Source organism: Neoarius graeffei, chromosome 23 (assembly GCF_027579695.1).
Source record: "Neoarius graeffei isolate fNeoGra1 chromosome 23, fNeoGra1.pri, whole genome shotgun sequence".
Classification (NCBI taxonomy): Eukaryota; Metazoa; Chordata; class Actinopteri; order Siluriformes; family Ariidae; genus Neoarius; species Neoarius graeffei.
Genome location: NC_083591.1, coordinates 21,944,429 through 21,961,523, shown reverse-complemented (window position 1 = coordinate 21,961,523; position 17,095 = coordinate 21,944,429). Strand labels below are relative to the sequence as shown.

Sequence of the window (17,095 nt, the reverse complement as noted above, 5' to 3'; positions counted from 1 at the left end):
AGCAAAGCTGGGTAGGAGTAAGGGATATTCTGGACCTTCTCTTGACTCAGGAGTTCCACAGCCAACACCCCGACAAGCCTGCACACAGAGGGTTAGGGCATCCTAAGAAGAATGTAGCTCCTGGACGGAGCTCCTTGGGGGGAGGTGTTCTGTCAGTAATGCTGTCAAGAGCGCCAGTCCAAACCCAACTACAGACATGGCTGCTCAGAACTACAACACCCATGAACAACAGCACCCTCTATCACCTGTTTGTTAATACACTTGTCACTCGTTTCCTGGTTCATCAGCCCCTGCTATATAAACACCTCTCCCACTCTCGATGCAAAGTATCATTCAGTGTTCATTCCTGTCATACCGAGCCTTTATTCTACTGCCTGCTTTACTGTGTTCTCGACCCTCATTTTCATATCTTTCTCATCATTCTCTAGCCCTGTCTGCATTGCCCCATCTACCAATCAATCGACCCTCGCCTGTCCCATGACCTTGATTCTAGTCTCATATTTTGGCTTTTTTCCAGTTTGCTTTCCCCACTTTGCCCTGCACATACATCCATAAGTGCCTGCACCCTGACAGATGTCTGTTTTTACATACACAGGCCTTTTGTAAATTAAGGTGTGTGTGTGTGTGTGTGTGTGTGTGTGTGTGTGTGTGTGTGTGTGTAATTTATATATACACACCCTAATTTAGGATATTTTCTAAAATATTTATTTATTTAACTGACAAATATACAAAGAAAAGATTTTCAATAGTTTTACTGACCAACTTAATTGTATTTTGTAAATATAAATGCAGTTAGAATCTGATACTGCAACACACTCAATGTTGAGACAAAGGCAAAATAAGACTGAAAGGTTTACAGGATATTGTTCAAGTAATACCATTTTGGAAGATTTCACAATAAGCAGGTTAATTGGTTCCATGATTGGGTATAAAAGGAGCATGCACCAAATGCTCATTCTTTGCATGCAAGGATGGCTCTTGGCTCACTCCTTTGTGCCAAAATTCATGAGAGAATTGTTAGTCAATTCAGAAAGAGCATTTCTCAACACAAGAGTTGTTTTGTGATTTGCTAATTTACATGAATCCTTATTTAACTAATAAAAGTACAAAGAAGAGATTTTCAATAATTTTACTGACCAACTGAATTGTATTTTGTAAATATAAACAAAGTTAAAATTTGATTTAGGTCTTTTAAGATCTACAGTACATAATATTGTGAAAAAGATTCAGGGAATTTTGAGACATCTCAGTGCACAATTGGCAAGGTCAGAAGCCACTGTTGAATGTACATGAACTTTGAGCCCTCATGCTGCACTGCCTGAGAAACTGTAATGCTAATGTCACAAATATAGCCATGTGGGCTCGGGAGTACTTCCGAAAACCATTGTCACAACACAGTTTGTTATCCAGTTTATCACAGAAAGTTGTAAAATGCAGCATCTGTGATGGTATGGGGTGCATCAGTGCCCACAGCATGGGTGAGTTGTGTGTGTGTGTGTGTGTGTGTGTGTGTGAAGGTACCATCGATGTGGAGGTATATATTGGGATTTTACAACCCCGATTCCAAAAAAGTTGGGACAAATTACAAATTGTGAATAAAAACGGAATGCAATAATTTACAAATCTCAGACGAATCAAAATTTGAAGTTCTTTAAGGAAATCAGGGACGCTGTGTCATACTGTATTCAAAATAGAACATAGACAACATATCAAATGTTTAAAGTGAGACATTTTGAAATTTCATTTTCCGCCGTTGCCAGCTAAAACTCTATAGTTCAAAGAAGAAGCCGTATCTAAACATGATCCAGATGCAAAATATTGGCTCATTTGAAATTTCATGACAGCAACACATCTCAAAAAAGTTGGGACAGGGGCAATAAGAGGCTGGAAAAGTTAAAGGTACAAAAAAGGAACAGCTGGAGGACCAAATTGCAACTCATTAGGTCAATTGGCAATAGGTCATTAACATGACTGGGTATAAAAAGAGCATCTTGGAGTGGCAGCGGCTCTCAGAAGTAAAGATGGGAAGAGGATCACCAATCCCCCTAATTCTGCACTGACAAGTAGTGGAGCAATATCAGAAAGGAGTTTGACAGTGTAAAATTGCAAAGAGTTTGAACATATCATCTACAGTGCATAATATCATCAAAATATTCAGAGAATCTGGAAGAATCTCTGTGCGTAAGGGTCAAGGCCGGAAAACCATACTGGGTGTCCGTGATCTTCGGGCCCTTAGACGGCACTGCATCACATACAGGCATGCTTCTGTATTGGAAATCACAAAATGGGCTTAGGAATATTTCCAGAGAACATTATGTGAACACAATTCACCATGCCATCCGCCGTTGCCAGCTAAAACTCTATAGTTCAAAGAAGAAGCCGTATCTAAACATGATCCAGAAGCGCAGATGTCTTCTCTGGGCCAAGGCTCATTTAAAATGGACTGTGGCAAAGTGGAAAACTGTTCTGTGGTCAGACGAATCAAAATTTTAAGTTCTTTATGGAAATCAGGGACGCTGTGTCATTCGGACTAAAGAGGAGAAGGATGACCCAAGTTGTTATCAGCGCTCAGTTCAGAAGCCTGCATCTCTGATGGTATGGAGTTGCATTAGTGCGTGTGGCATGGGCAGCTTACACATCTGGAAAGACACTATCAATGCTGAAAGGTATATCCAGGTTCTAGAACAACGTATGCTCCCATCCAGACGACGTCTCTTTCAGGGAAGACCTTGCATTTTCCAATGTGACAATGCCAAACCACATACTGCATCAATTACAGCATCATGGCTGCGTAGAAGAAGGGTCTGGGTACTGAACTGGCCAGACTGCAGTCCAGATCTTTCACCCATAGAAAACATTTGGCACATCATAAAATGGAAGATATGACAAAAAAGACCTAAGACAGTTGAGCAACTAGAATCCTACATTAGACAAAAATGGGTTAACATTCCTATCCCTAAACTTGAGCAACTTGTCTCCTCAGTCCCTAGACGTTTACAGACTGTTGTAAAGAGAAAAGGGGATGTCTCACAGTGGTAAACATGGCCTTGTCCCAACTTTTTTGAGATGTGTTGTTGTCATGAAATTTAAAATCACCTAATTTTTCTCTTTAAATGATACATTTTCTCATTTTAAACATTTGATATGTCATCTATGTTCTATTCTGAATAAAATATGGAATTTTGAAACTTTCACATCATTGGATTCCATTTTTATTTACAATTTGTACTTTGTCCCAACTTTTTTGGAATCGGGGTTATAGACAGACATATTCATCAAGGTAACATCTCGTCCCAGGAAGTCCATGCTTATTTCAGCAGGACAATGCCAGGCCACATTCTGCACGGGCTACAACAGTGTGGCTTCATAGACAGAGTGCATGTGCTTGGCCTGCTGCCAGTCCGGATCTGTCGAGAATGTATGGCACATCATGAAGGGGAGAACCAGACAACAGTGACCACGGACTGTTGAGCAGCTAAAGTCTTGTATCAAGCAAGAATGGACAAAAATTCCAATTGCAAAACTGCAACAATTAGTACCCTCAGATCTCATCTCATCTCATTATCTCTAGCCGCTTTATCCTGTTCTACAGGGTCGCAGGCAAGCTGGAGCCTATCCCAGCTGACTACGGGCGAAAGGTGGGGTACACCCTGGACAAGTCGCCAGGTCATCACAGGGCTGACACATAGACACAGACAACCATTCACACTCACATTCACACCTATGGTCAATTTAGAGTCACCAGTTAACCTAACCTTTGGACTGTGGGGGACACCGGAGCACCTGGAGGAAACCCACATGGACAACATGCAAACTCCGCATAGAAAGGCCCTCGCCGGCCACGGGGCTCAAACCCAGACTTGCTGTGAGGCGACAGCACTAACCACTACACCACCGTGCCGCCACCCTCAGATCCCACATAATTAAAAAGTGTTATTAAAAGGAAAGATGATGTAATGCAATAATTTGTCCCAACTTTTTTTGAGTGTGTTGCAGGTATCAAATTCTAACTTTGTTTATATTTACAACATACAATTAAATTGGTCAGAAAAACTATTGAAAATCTTTTTTTTTCTTTATTTTGTACTTTTGTCAGTTAAATCCGGGTTCATGTGAATTAACAAATCATAGACTTTTGTTTTTATTGCATTTTGGAAAATACAGTACACCAACTTTTCTAGAAACGGGGTTAGTATATATAAAGTGTGTGTGTGTGTGTGTGTGTGTGTTATTTCTTGCCCTTTTAGACCTTTCTCTCTGACACTTGCAATACTACCACAGAGTATGTACAAAAATACCATGATGATCACATGATGTGGGAGCTTTTGGATGTTGGTGTTTAAGAATGTGTGTTTTAATTTTGGTTATATGTCTGTGTAACACTTTGTTGCAGATGATAATGAAGCTGGTCATGATCACGATGAGGAGGAGGAGGATCATGAAGATGAAGTAGTTAATGACACATGTGTCAGTGGCTTGACTCATGAGTCTGAAGGATTAAAGACCTCCCCTTTCAAGCAAAGCCCTATCCTAACTCCAGATTCACCACCAGTTGTGGATAGTGTATCTCAGCTGAGTACTGGGCCAAGCCCTGCCCAGATACTGGACTCCAGTTCATCGCAAACCACACCACCAACCACTTCCAATCCTGCCCAAACAACAATCACCAGTATGTCACAGAATACATCCTCAGTCACACCTACTACAAGCACAACCCCCAGCACCTCAGAAAATACAGCCACAGAGGTAAACCAGTACAACACTGCACATACTTCCAATACACACAGGCAAATATATTGCATATATGAGAGAAAATGAATCAATAACAATTTGATTATGGGTTTCTGATTATGGATGTCTCATCCGCTTCATCACCTTGATGAATGAATGGTATGTGTGAGGGGAAGATTCTGCAGATGTCAGGTCTACATTCATAAAGTGTCCGATTTGTCCATGTTTTATGAATGTGAAGTATGTTTGTATATGGAAATAAATAAATTTAATTCTTACATTTTATAATAACAATAATAATAATAATAATAATATGTATTTGGAGCATATAAACAAAGTCTCTATGCTCTTACAAAAAGAAAATAGAAGGAAATTAAAACATTACCACACCAATAAAAATGATGAAAAAAGTAAATATATGTATTTAAGTAAATATATGTATTTAAAAGCAGTTGCAGTCAATAACTCAAAGCGCAACAAACAAAAAATGTCACGCCCTAGGTCTCCGAATACAACTGCCTCAAACACCTTAAAACTTTAAACCTATAATATGATATATATAAATAACCTTTTAAACCTGCAATAATTTAATGTAATATAACCTACAAATAATGTACTAATATTAAAAGATAATAAGATAACTATAATAAAATTTTCCCATTGTTAATTTTCCCATTGTTGAATTACAGAAATCTATACGATAATTTCCATAAAATTACTATATTTATATTCAGTGAAATATAACTGAAATAAATGCATTTTTAGTGAGGTCTTGAAGCTGCTTAAGCTTTTAGATTGACCTAAGTTATATGGAATTCTGTTCCATAGTCTTGGTGCAGCATTTTTAAAGGCCCTCTCTCCAGTCTTTGATCTTGTGGGAGGCTCTACCAGCAGATTCTGTGTAGAAGAACGTAGTTTGCGACCAGGCTTGTATTCTTCAAGTAGTTCTATAATATAGTCTGGTGCTTGGCCATTGAGAGCTTTGTAAGCAATAAGAAGAACTTGAAAGTCAATCCTTGCTTTGACCGGGAGCCAGTGTAGACATTTTAATATTGGTGTTATATGATCTTTCTTTTTAGCTTTAACAACAAGTCTTGCTGCAGCATTTTGCAAAAAAAAAAGATGTCTAACAAAACTTGATGACAGGTGAAGGATCTCTGTTTTCTCTAGATTACAAGCAAGTCCATTCTTCGTACACCAAATTAGAATGTCCATAATACAAGACTCAATTTTTGAAATCATGGCAGTACGATCTCCTTTCGAAGTAACAGCAACATATAGTTGAGTGTCATCAGCATACATCATACATTGTAAACCATGGGAGACCACAACATCATCTAAGGGTGCAAAGAACAGCGTAAACATCAGTGGGCCCAATACAGAACCTTGAGGTACACCATAAATTACCTTCTTTTCAAAGGATAACACATCGTTGATCTTCACTGACTGTGTACGGATAGTTCCTATCTATGGTGTAGATAGGAACTAACCCATTTGAGCACTGTCCCACCAATTCTGTAATGATGGTGAAGCCTTTCCTAAAGCAGCGCATGATTTATAGTGTCAAACGCAGATGAGAGATCTAACAAAACTAGAACCACATCCTGGTGATTGTCAATTGCAGTCAGTGTATCATTAAACACTCGAAGAACAGCGGTTTCTGTACTATAAAAACATCTGTAGGCTGATTAAAACTTTGGAAGGAGACTATACTCCTGGAGATAATCAATAAGCTGAGAGGACACCACTCGTTCTAATGTCTTTGAGAGCCAAGCAAGGTTAATGATAGGACGGTAATTTGAAAATACCTCACAATCCAGGTTTTGCTTCTTAATAGATGGACGGATAATCCCTTTCTTCAAAGCATTCAGGAATATGCCATATGAGAGTGATGTATTGATAATTCTCGCAACTGGGTCAGCTATAACATCAGCCGGTCTTTTAACAATACTGGTTGGTACCGGATCAAGAGAGGATGATTTAGGTTTCAACTTTGTTATGAGATCTATAACATTGTTGTTTGAGACAGTGTTAAATTTTGATAATGAGGAATGACACTGTAACTTATAGCAGTGGTAATATTTAATGAATTCAAACCTGACATCCGCAGGCCCTCCCTCAGTACTTGGACCTTGGACAAGAAGAAGTCATTAAAATCATTGGCAAGTAACAGTGTTGGTAATGGAGGAATTGACTTCAAACAGATTATCAATAACATTGAACAGCTTATTTTGATCAGCATCCTTAATCAAGGTAGTATAATAATCTGTTTTAGCAGAGTTCAGTGCAGCTGTATACGCTTGACAAGTGTCCCTATACATTAGGCGATGCACCTCAAGACCTGAAGAACGATATTTCCATTTGCGTTGACATTTTAGTCGTTTAAGAGATCTCAAAGAGTTGTTATACCATGGTGCATTTGGACGTAAAGTTACTGATCTGACCATTTCTGGTGCGTGGATGTTAATAAGCTCTTGTAAATCATTGTTGTACAAATCCGTGACATCATTAACATCAGTACAGGTAGTATTTGAACATAGTGTCAACTTACGGATATCTTCTTTTAAGGCCTCGATGTTGATGGTCTTGAACTTTCTGTACCTGAACTGTACCTTTGATACATTTGGTCTCTCAAATGCAATAGAGCAGAGGACAGTGTGATGATCAGATGGTAAATCAGACACTGTTGATAAGTTAGATAACATCATCATCTTGTCGGTCAATAAGAAGATCTAATGTGTGACCACAGCAATGAGTAGGAATTGTAACATGTTTCAAAGCAAAGGATTCTAAAATGTCCTTGAACATCGCTGTGTTACGATCATCAGGCAGTTCCATATGAAAATTAAAATCCCCATTCAACAAGAGGTACCCATTTGACAGTGATATACTCTCTAGAAGCGTAGAGAATTCAAGAGCAAAGGTAGTAGGCGTAGCACAATTCTTTTTGGATTGAGGAGGTCTGTAGATGGTAATAAGCCTAACGGATGAATTTCGATGACTGATAGTTATGTCCATATATTCCATCGCTAAAAATGACCGGCACACATTCTTGAATACTTTAAACCCCTTACGCAGAAAAATGGCTACACCACCTCCAGCTCGATTGACACGAGGAACATGATGAAAATCATAGTCCTTTAAACTATTGAGAATCTCAGCAATTGGGTTATTGCCATGGTGATCAACAAGACAGCCAGGACTCTGTGATGGTTAGGACGTCCAAGCGTTTGGATATTATAAGATCACAAATTGCAGCAGATTTTTTACTCAATGATTGAGCATTCCATGTCCCAAATTGTATAAATGAAGAGAACTGTGGAGTCGTCTTCTTGATGTTCACATTTATGAGACAAGCGGCGTTACGTGTGTTCGAAGAATGCAGCCTTTGTGATCGAAAATTTGTAGTAACAATAGTGTTAATTTTAAAGTTTGTTGGACCAGGGTTGAGTTTGAAGACTAAATCACCTTCCAACAAAACATGGAATGTTGCAGTAGAATCAGCATAGTACGCACAAGGGCACTTGTGACACTTTCTTTTTACGGCTATTTTGTGAGCAAACCCACATTTTAGAAACAATAGGGCAGGAACAATAAACTCATAAGAGAAACGTAGATGAACAAGCCAAGATTTCACTGACTAAAACCAAAAACTCTGATTTTCAGCCCATATACAGTGGTGCTTGAAAGTTTGTGAACCCTTTAGAATTTTCTATATTTCTGCATAAATATGACCTAAAACATCATCAGATTTTCACACAAGTCCTAAAAGTAGATAAAGAGAACCCAGTGACACAAATGAGATGAAAATATTATACTTGGTCATTTATTCATTGAGGAAAATGATCCAATATTACATATCTGTGAGTGGCAAAAGTATGTGAACCTCTAGGATTAGCAGTTAATTTGAAGGTGAAATTAGAGTCAGGTGTTTTCAATCAATGGAATGGCAATCAGGTGTGAGTGGGCACCCTGCTTTATTTAAAGAACAGGGATCTATCAAAGTCTGATCTTCACAACACATGTTTATGGAAGTGTATCATGGCACGAACAAAGGAGATTTCTGAGGACCTCAGAAAAAGCGTTGTCGATGCTCATCAGGCTGGAAAAGGTTACAAAACCATCTCTAAAGAGTTTGGACTCCACCAATCCACAGTCAGACAGATTGTGTACAAATGCAGGAAATTCAAGACCATTGTTACCCTCCCTAGGAGTGGTCGACCAACAAAGATCACTCCAAGAGCAAGGCGTGTAATAGTCAGCGAGGTCACGAAGGACCCAGGGTAACTTCTAAGCAACTGAAGGCCTCTCTCACATTGGCTAATGTTAATGTTCATGAGTCCACCATCAGGAGAACACTGAACAACAATGGTGTGCATGGAAGGGTTGCAAGGAGAAAGCCACTGCTCTCCAAAAAAACATTGCTGCTCACCTGCAGTTTGCTAAAGATCACGTGGACAAGCCAGAAGGCTATTGGAAAAATGTTTTGTGGACAGATGAGACCAAAATAGACATTTTTGATTTAAATGAGAAGCGTTATGTTTGGAGAACGGAAAACACTGCATTCCAGCATAAGAACCTTATCCCATCTGTGAAACATGGTGATGGTAGTACTATGGTTTGGGCCTGTTTTGCTGCATCTGTGCCAGGACAGCTTGCCATCATTGATGGAACAATGAATTCTGAATTATACCAGCAAATTCTAAAGGAAAATGTCAGGACATCTGTCCATGAACTGAATCTCAAGAGAAGGTGGGTCATGCAGCAAGACAACGACCCTAAGCACACAAGTCGTTCTACCAAAGAGTGGTTAAAGAAGAATAAAGTTAATGTTTTGGAATGGCCAAGTCAAAGTCCTGACCTTAATCCAATCGAAATGTTGTGGAAGGACCTGAAGCGAGCAGTTCATGTGAGGAACCCCACCAACATCCCAGATTTGAAGCTGTTCTGTACGGAGGAATGGGCTAAAATTCCTCCAAGCTGGTGTGTCGGACTGATCAACAGTTACCGGAATTGTTTAGTTGCAGTTATTGCTGCACAAGGGGGTCACACCAGATACTGAAAGCAAAGGTTCACATACTTTTGCCACTCACAGATATGTAATATTGGATCATTTTCCTCAATAAATAAATGACCAAGTATAATATTTTTTGTCTCATTTGTTTAACTGGGTTCTCTTTATCTACTTTTAGGACTTGTGTGAAAATCTGATGATGTTTTAGGTCATATTTATACAGAAATATAGAAAATTCTAAAGGGTTCACAAACTTTCAAGCACCACTGTAGTGGATGCATGAAATGAAAAGCTCTCCAGACCATTTCCGTAAGTGCTTATATAACTGGAGCCACATTTTAACTCTTGTAGATGACAACTAGAAAGAAGTAAGATGGCAAAAAACACGGAGAGTTGAAAAGCCATAACCAACTCTGTTTACCGCATAACCGTCTCTTCATTTTCGAACAATGTGCGGTGTATTGTAATGTATTAGCTCTTTATATTATTTTATTTATTCTTTTTTTGTCACTTTTTTCATTTTCTTTCTTTTGTATGTATAAATAGTTACATACATTTTTATACATGTTCGAAATAAATAAATTCATTCATTCATTCATTCATTCATTCATTTTCATATCCCTGCTCTCCCAACTTGTTGCAAAAATTACAGAAGTGCTTCTGATTTGTGGTTCACTATAAAGGAAGTCCAAGTTTTAAAGCCATCTATGCAAATTAAAATGAGCAGATGCAAAACAAATATAGCACTTTACCGGAAGCAACAAATCCTTTCCAACTCTCTGAAGCGGAGTTTCACAAGTTACTTTTTAATCGGCATTAAACCTGTTGCATTATCATATTTTCCCACTGTTGAATTTCGAGAAGGTCTCTGTCTTGTTAGCAGTAGCAGTTCGTTCGCTTGTTAGTAAGAGCAGTAGTTCTTGATTAAACAGTCAATACAGAATCCCTAATGCCAAGTCATGCAGGCTGTGATGTAATATTCATCATTCTTTGATTCTTCTGCATCATCTTCAGTTGAATGTTCAGAATGCTAATTACATTGAACACCAGTCAGCATTGCACATGTATGCATACATTAACTTCAGTTCTGTATTGATGATACTCCACAGGGACATAGGGATATGTCCAGTGGGACAAGTTGAACGTTTGTTGAAAATCATCATTTGATAATAATATTCAAGAGTTACATCAATAAAGTTCCAACAAAACTAGTTCAATCACTTCAGTGATCCGGCTGTGTTATTGTGTACAAAATTCTGGGGAAACCAAGTACAGCAGGGGCATGTGTAAAAATAACCATGTTATAACATCTAATTATACAGTAGATTATTAGACTTTGAATACATCGAAATTGAAGAAATGGCGATCAAATACCTCAATAAAATAAATATATGTGGTGAATCTTCATTTTATTTGGACATTTATTGTATTTTTTGTTTGTTTGTTTATTTGTTTGTTTGTTTGTTTGTTTGTTTGTTTGTTTGTTTGTTTGCTTTGTATGGTACACATTAACAATCACAAATGTCATAAAATATTTTATGGGAATTTTGCAAGTGCAAAACTCACAGTTTGGTTTCATTCACAACATGATTCTGTCACCCTTATCATGTCTAACTTGTTTTCTTTTGGTTTCATTTTGTCAAAAGAAAGTGAAAAAGACAACAATCCCAACTCTTAAAATTGCCTATCGGGTAATAGTAACAACACGTGCACCATAATGGGGCATTGGATAGTTTTTGTTTATTGTTACAGATAAAGTTTGAGTTTTATTGAAAAATTATAAATCATTATTATAAATCATTATAATGATTATCATACCGTAACTATACATACTTTTTGATAAACTTTGTTAACCACTTTCCTTTCATTGAACTAGTAAATACATAGTAATAAGTTTATGGCCAGGGCGAGTGAAAAATCTTGCTGCTTGTCCAACTGGACAAGTGGATTAAAAAGTTAATGGTGAGCCCTGCTATTGGTCAACTTATGGCACTTCTTTTTAAGTTTGTGGAAATGTTTATAGCATCACTTTTTCTTTCACTATTGCGAAAGAAAGAAAGAAAGAAAGAAAGAAAGAAAGAAAGAAAGAAAGAAAGAAAGAAAGAAAGAAAGAAAGAAAGACTTTAAAAGAAAGGATTTCATATACAGCCTGAAAGTGAATATGAGAAAAATATCAATTCCTTTTCATACATAAGCAGTTTCGCTTGGCCACTAGTCTAAACTTTTTACATTATTATTATTATTATTATGGGCGGCAAGGTGGTGTAGTGGTTAGCGTTGTCGCCTCACAGCAAGAAGGTCCGGGTTCGAGCCCCGTGGCCAACGAGGGCCCTTCTGTGCAGAGTTTGCATGTTCTCCCCGTGTGGGTTTCCTCCGGGTGCTCCGGTTTCCCCCACAGTCCAAAGACATGCAGATTAGGTTAACTGGTGACTCTAAATTGACCGTAGGTGTGAATGTGAGTGTGAATGGTTGTCTGTGTCTATGTGTCAGCCCTGTGATGACCTGGCGACTTGTCCAGGGTGTACCCCGCCTTTCGCCCGTAGTCAGCTGGGATAGGCTCCAGCTTGCCTGCGACCCTGTAGAACAGGATAAAGCGGCTAGAGATAATGAGATTATTATTATTATTATTATTATTATTATTATTATTGGAATATTAGATATAGCTACATACCCATTCTGTATGCTTCATCTTCTCAACTCCAAGCTTACCCCTGCCCCTTCTCTCTCTCTCTCTCTCTCTCTCTCTCTCTCTCTCTCTCTCTCAGGGGTCTACCAACCCCAGTGCAGGAATTACCAATCACAGCTCAGAGGGTCTTCCACGGCATGTTTTCTCCTTTTCCTGGCTTAATACACCTAAGTAAGATTTCTGTCCTAAATGGGAAAAGTCCTCCCAGATTATGTTTGTTAACCAGGAATTCAGCAGAGATTACATGGCAAAGTTCCTTTGTGTCATTTTGTGATTTTTCTACAAGGACGGTTTATGTCCACACAAGGCATGTGAAGCAGATATTCAATTTATATATATATATTCTCTGACTCCAGATTCCATTTCAGTCTCCATCAGTGGGACAATGTATTGGACAATACCGAAGAATTCCAAAGATGTAACATTCACAGTAATTAAATGTGATAACAATAATAAAATAATATGACTATATATTTCTCCGCTAGTTATTTTACAACATAACTTATTCTATGATCACTGAAATAATACATTGGAACACAGATTAACACAAAATTAGCACAAGGGATCAGTATGAAAAGATGTTAGAGGTTGAGGAATCACTAGGAAGAATATTATTATTTCGAAATTTCAGGGAGTAAAACATTGCTTTTACTTCCCAAAAAAGTCCATCATTTTTCGGTTGTTGCTTGCCTGTTGAGCTATTTGTTCGGCCCGTGCCATCTCTAGCACCTCGCGCAGTAGGTGAAATGTCAGATCCAGGGAGATTGGCGGTTCGTCACGCCGACGCTTCCTCTGACCCGAGTCCGCCAGCTGGATGAAGCTGTCCATTAAAACGTTACCAAGCTTATCGACTTCTTCCTGCAGTAGCCTCTGTATGAGCTGCAGCTGGAGCGCGCGGTTAACGGTGGTTGCTCGTAGCGGAGAGCTTTCTTTAGAAGCGCGCAGACCCTGCTCTAGGTCATCAAACCGGATGAAATACTCTTCTCCCAGTCGCATGAGGATTGGTAGAACGGGTCGTTGCCGTTCCGTTAATCTAGAGCCAGCGTACTCATCCTTAGAGCTAGCTATTGCTTTGCCTTCGTTGCGCGGAATGAAAGTGCTGAGCACCGCCACCAACGCAAACAGTACGTAACGTTTCATTTCGGGGGATACTTGGCGATCTGTAAATGCAAAATTATTGAACATTTCACCTGCCCAAATAGGACTTATTATGAAGGAAACATGGTATAAAAGAACTGAACAAGTTTCACTTTAACGTTCTTTGTATAGGCCTAAAGTAATTTGAAAATGAAAACTATTTTAATTAAAATTAACCAACAAAAATGCTATCAGACATAGTAAAGGCTCTGTTAAAAATAAGAAATTAATTACTAGTCTAGTACTAGTAATATTACTACCTTTAAATTTTCCGTAATGCTTCAAATAGGATAAATGAAACACCAATCCTTACAGTAATCGAGCCTACCTGCAAAGGAGCTTTTCGAAGTCTTCCGCTGTTTTTCTGTCAAGATGCGCGTGAGAGGTGAATCCTTCACCTGCCTCTCAGTCACAAGCACACACCAGTCTCTGCAACACGAGCTTTGATCAGATTTATAGCCGAGAGGTGTGCTTAACATTACTGTGCTTACGCCCCATAATACACCTAAGTGAGAAGTGGGGATACGCGTTCCATGGTATGGAAAGACGTTTTTATTTTTTAATAGTACAAGTGTAACAAGTAGTAATTACATTTTTATTCGAAAATGCATTTAATACTGGTAAAATGTAGTTTTTGTTGTTGTTGTTGTTGTTGTTGTTGTTGTTGTTGTTGTTTTACGAATTAGAGCTCAAATTCAAGGCATCTAATTCAGTTTTAATGACAACTTCAAAATCAGAAAAAACTTGGGAGACGGTTTGGAAAATGCAAATAAAAAAAAGAAAGCATTGCTTTCTAAATTTACTTTGACTTGTATTTCATTGCAGACATTATGAACTCAATATATTTTATATTTTGTCTGGTCAACTTAACATTTCATTTGTTAATATACATCCATTCTTGTGTTTCAGGTCTGCAACACATTCCAAAAAAGTTGGGACAGAGCAGTTTAGGGCTAGTAATGAGGGAAAACAATTAAATAATTATGTGATTTGAAGCAGGTGATGTCAACAGATGATTGTAATCATGATTTGGTACAAAATCATGTGCTCTGGACCAAAGACGAAAAGGACCATTCAGACTGTTACCAACAAGAAGTCCAGAGTCTGTCATGGTATGGTGTTGTGTCCTTGGCAAAGGTAACTACACTTCTGTGAGGGCAGCATTAATACAGAAAAGTAGATTGAAATTTGGAGCAACATATTCTGCCTTCAAGACGACATCTTTTCCAGGGATATTTCAACAAAACAATGCAAAACCACATTCTGCACCCATCACAAAAGCATGGCTGTGGAAGAATAGGGTGCCTGTCCCCTATAGAGAATGTGTGGTGAATTTTGAAATGAAAAATATGACAACAATGACCCTGTATACCACACCATAAGACCTGTTTTCAGGAAGAATGGGACAAAATAACACCTGAAATGCTTCATTAGTCCCTAAACATATTTTAGGTGGTGTGAGAAGGAATAGCAACCTTATAAATTGTAAATGCTTTACCGTCCCAACCTTTTTTGAAATGTATTGCAAGAATCAAAATTGATGTTTGTTTAGAAAAATAAATAAATAAAATGAATGAGGTAAAACATCAAATAGGGCCGGCACGGTGGTGTAGTGGTTAGCGCTGTCGCCTCACAGCAAGAAGGTCCGGGTTCGAGCCCCGTGGCCGGCGAGGGCCTTTCTGTGCGGAGTTTGCATGTTCTCCCCGTGTCCGCGTGGGTTTCCTCCGGGTGCTCCGGTTTCCCCCACAGTCCAAAGACATGCAGGTTAGGTTAACTGGTGACTCTAAATTGACCGTAGGTGTGAATGTGAGTGTGAATGGTTGTCTGTGTCTATGTGTCAGCCCTGTGATGACCTGGCGACTTGTCCAGGGTGTACCCCGCCTTTCGCCCGTAGTCAGCTGGGATAGGCTCCAGTTTGCCTGCGACCCTGTAGAACAGGATAAAGCAGCTAGAGATAATGAGATGAGATGAGATGAATGAGAAAACATCAAATAATGTGCTGCTGTGTTATTTTGAATGCAACACTGGTCAAAGATTATTTACAAATCACTGTTTTCAGTTGTAATTTCATTTTCCACATACTGTCCCAACATTTTCTGATTTGGGGGTGGTAGTCAGAATTATATTCTTTACGAGAATGCAAGATCAAAATTGTTTTACAGATATCATATCTGTCATTGATTTCTATTATTATGCTGTTTGCACTAGTTGAAAATTATTTTTTTTATTAGTCACACATTATTACTACTCATAATTTTAATTCTAGTTACAATCTACAATGTAATTCATACTACACAAAACTCAAAATTGACAGTACCCTCTGTCACAGTCATATGGTCTTCAGCTACAGGAGAAAATGGAAGCATTGGCTGTTCTTCAGACAATAAGAAGGAGGGATTTAATGCTAAAACAGCATTATTGTTGAGGATGCAGCCTACACCACTGAATTTGAAGTTAATTGAACATTTGCTCAGCAATGTGCAATGACTATATCATGGTAATCATGAATTATACAGCAAGTTTCTTGAACTGTATGAATGTTCAGCACGTTAGGAAACAACATTCATATCAGCCCCATGCATTCAAACAAGTAATTTCTTTATATGTCCATTAGCCTAGTATATACAGTATGCTTATGAAGCCTATGTGTGAATATGAAACCTAAAGACAGTAGGAACATAAGAATTTAGTCAGAATTTACTCCTTTTAAAAGCTCATTGTTTCTGTAGTACAAAATCATAATTCTTTTGGAGTGAATTTTTATGTTCAAGAGCTAAATCTAGAATCAATGTCACTAGAGAACAGATTCAGCTTTTAATGAAGCTGGGGTCAAGGCCTTGAGATGGATGTTTGGGTGTGCTATTTTAAAACCTTTACCACAAACTACATGCTATTCAAATAAGGGGACAGTTTAGCCAAACTGATGACAATGATCTTGAACACCACACATAAAATCTTCATTAACACTATCCAAGAGCAGGTGGTGAGGTACAAAATTTGAGATTCCTGATTGACCCTGCAGCAGAAGCTCAGCGATGGAGCAGTGCTATTATTTCCTAACGGTTTGTGGCACTTTGCTGGACATATGCATCTTATATGGTAAATCCACGTTGATGATCCCAAATGTTCAGAATTCAAATATGCCATTTTTTACACTTCAAAGTACATTAAAAATATAGCGGATATAAAAAGTCTACACACTCCTGCTAAACTTGCAGGTTTTTGTCATTAAAAGTATATTAAAACCAAGATCAATTGTGTCTGGTCTTTTTTCACCTTTAAAGGGGAACTGAAGGCAATTTTTTTTATTATCAAAATTATATTTATCTCATTTTATTAAATATAGGAATGCATTTTTGATAGCTATTTTGTCACTGCTATAGCAAGTTATGAGTGTTTGAAATATGCTATGTAATATATCAGTCCATATGTCAAAGCAATGGCTGTAAGTGAGATTCATTGAGACCTGTGCATGACATCGTAGGATAGAAGTAAAACATACAGCGGAAATCAAAGTGACCAATATC

The 17,095-nt window shown here is 38.3% G+C and overlaps 2 protein-coding genes across 2 annotated transcripts in view; one reads left to right on the top strand and one right to left on the bottom strand.

Moving 5' to 3' along the window:
* Positions 1-12,734, top strand: part of LOC132871618 (E3 ubiquitin-protein ligase TRIM63-like) — a 345,056-nt gene extending 332,322 nt beyond the window's left edge. The window contains exons 9-10 of the mRNA XM_060905935.1: positions 4,394-4,746; positions 12,511-12,734. Of these exons, the coding sequence (XP_060761918.1) occupies positions 4,394-4,746; positions 12,511-12,606 (449 nt within the window). The 3' untranslated portion in view covers positions 12,607-12,734. The remainder of the gene's footprint in view (positions 1-4,393; positions 4,747-12,510) is intronic.
* A 345-nt stretch (positions 12,735-13,079) lies between these two features.
* Positions 13,080-13,571, bottom strand: LOC132871184 (corticoliberin-like). The gene has a single exon (XM_060905290.1). It carries the CDS (start codon positions 13,569-13,571, stop codon positions 13,080-13,082), a length of 492 nt encoding a protein of 163 aa, XP_060761273.1.
* Between the last annotated feature and the right edge of the window lie 3,524 nt (positions 13,572-17,095).

Bases quoted from the DNA above. Each gene is read 5' to 3' on its own strand.
- LOC132871184 (XM_060905290.1), bottom strand. From the start codon at position 13,571: ATGAAACGTTACGTACTGTTTGCGTTGGTGGCGGTGCTCAGCACTTTC.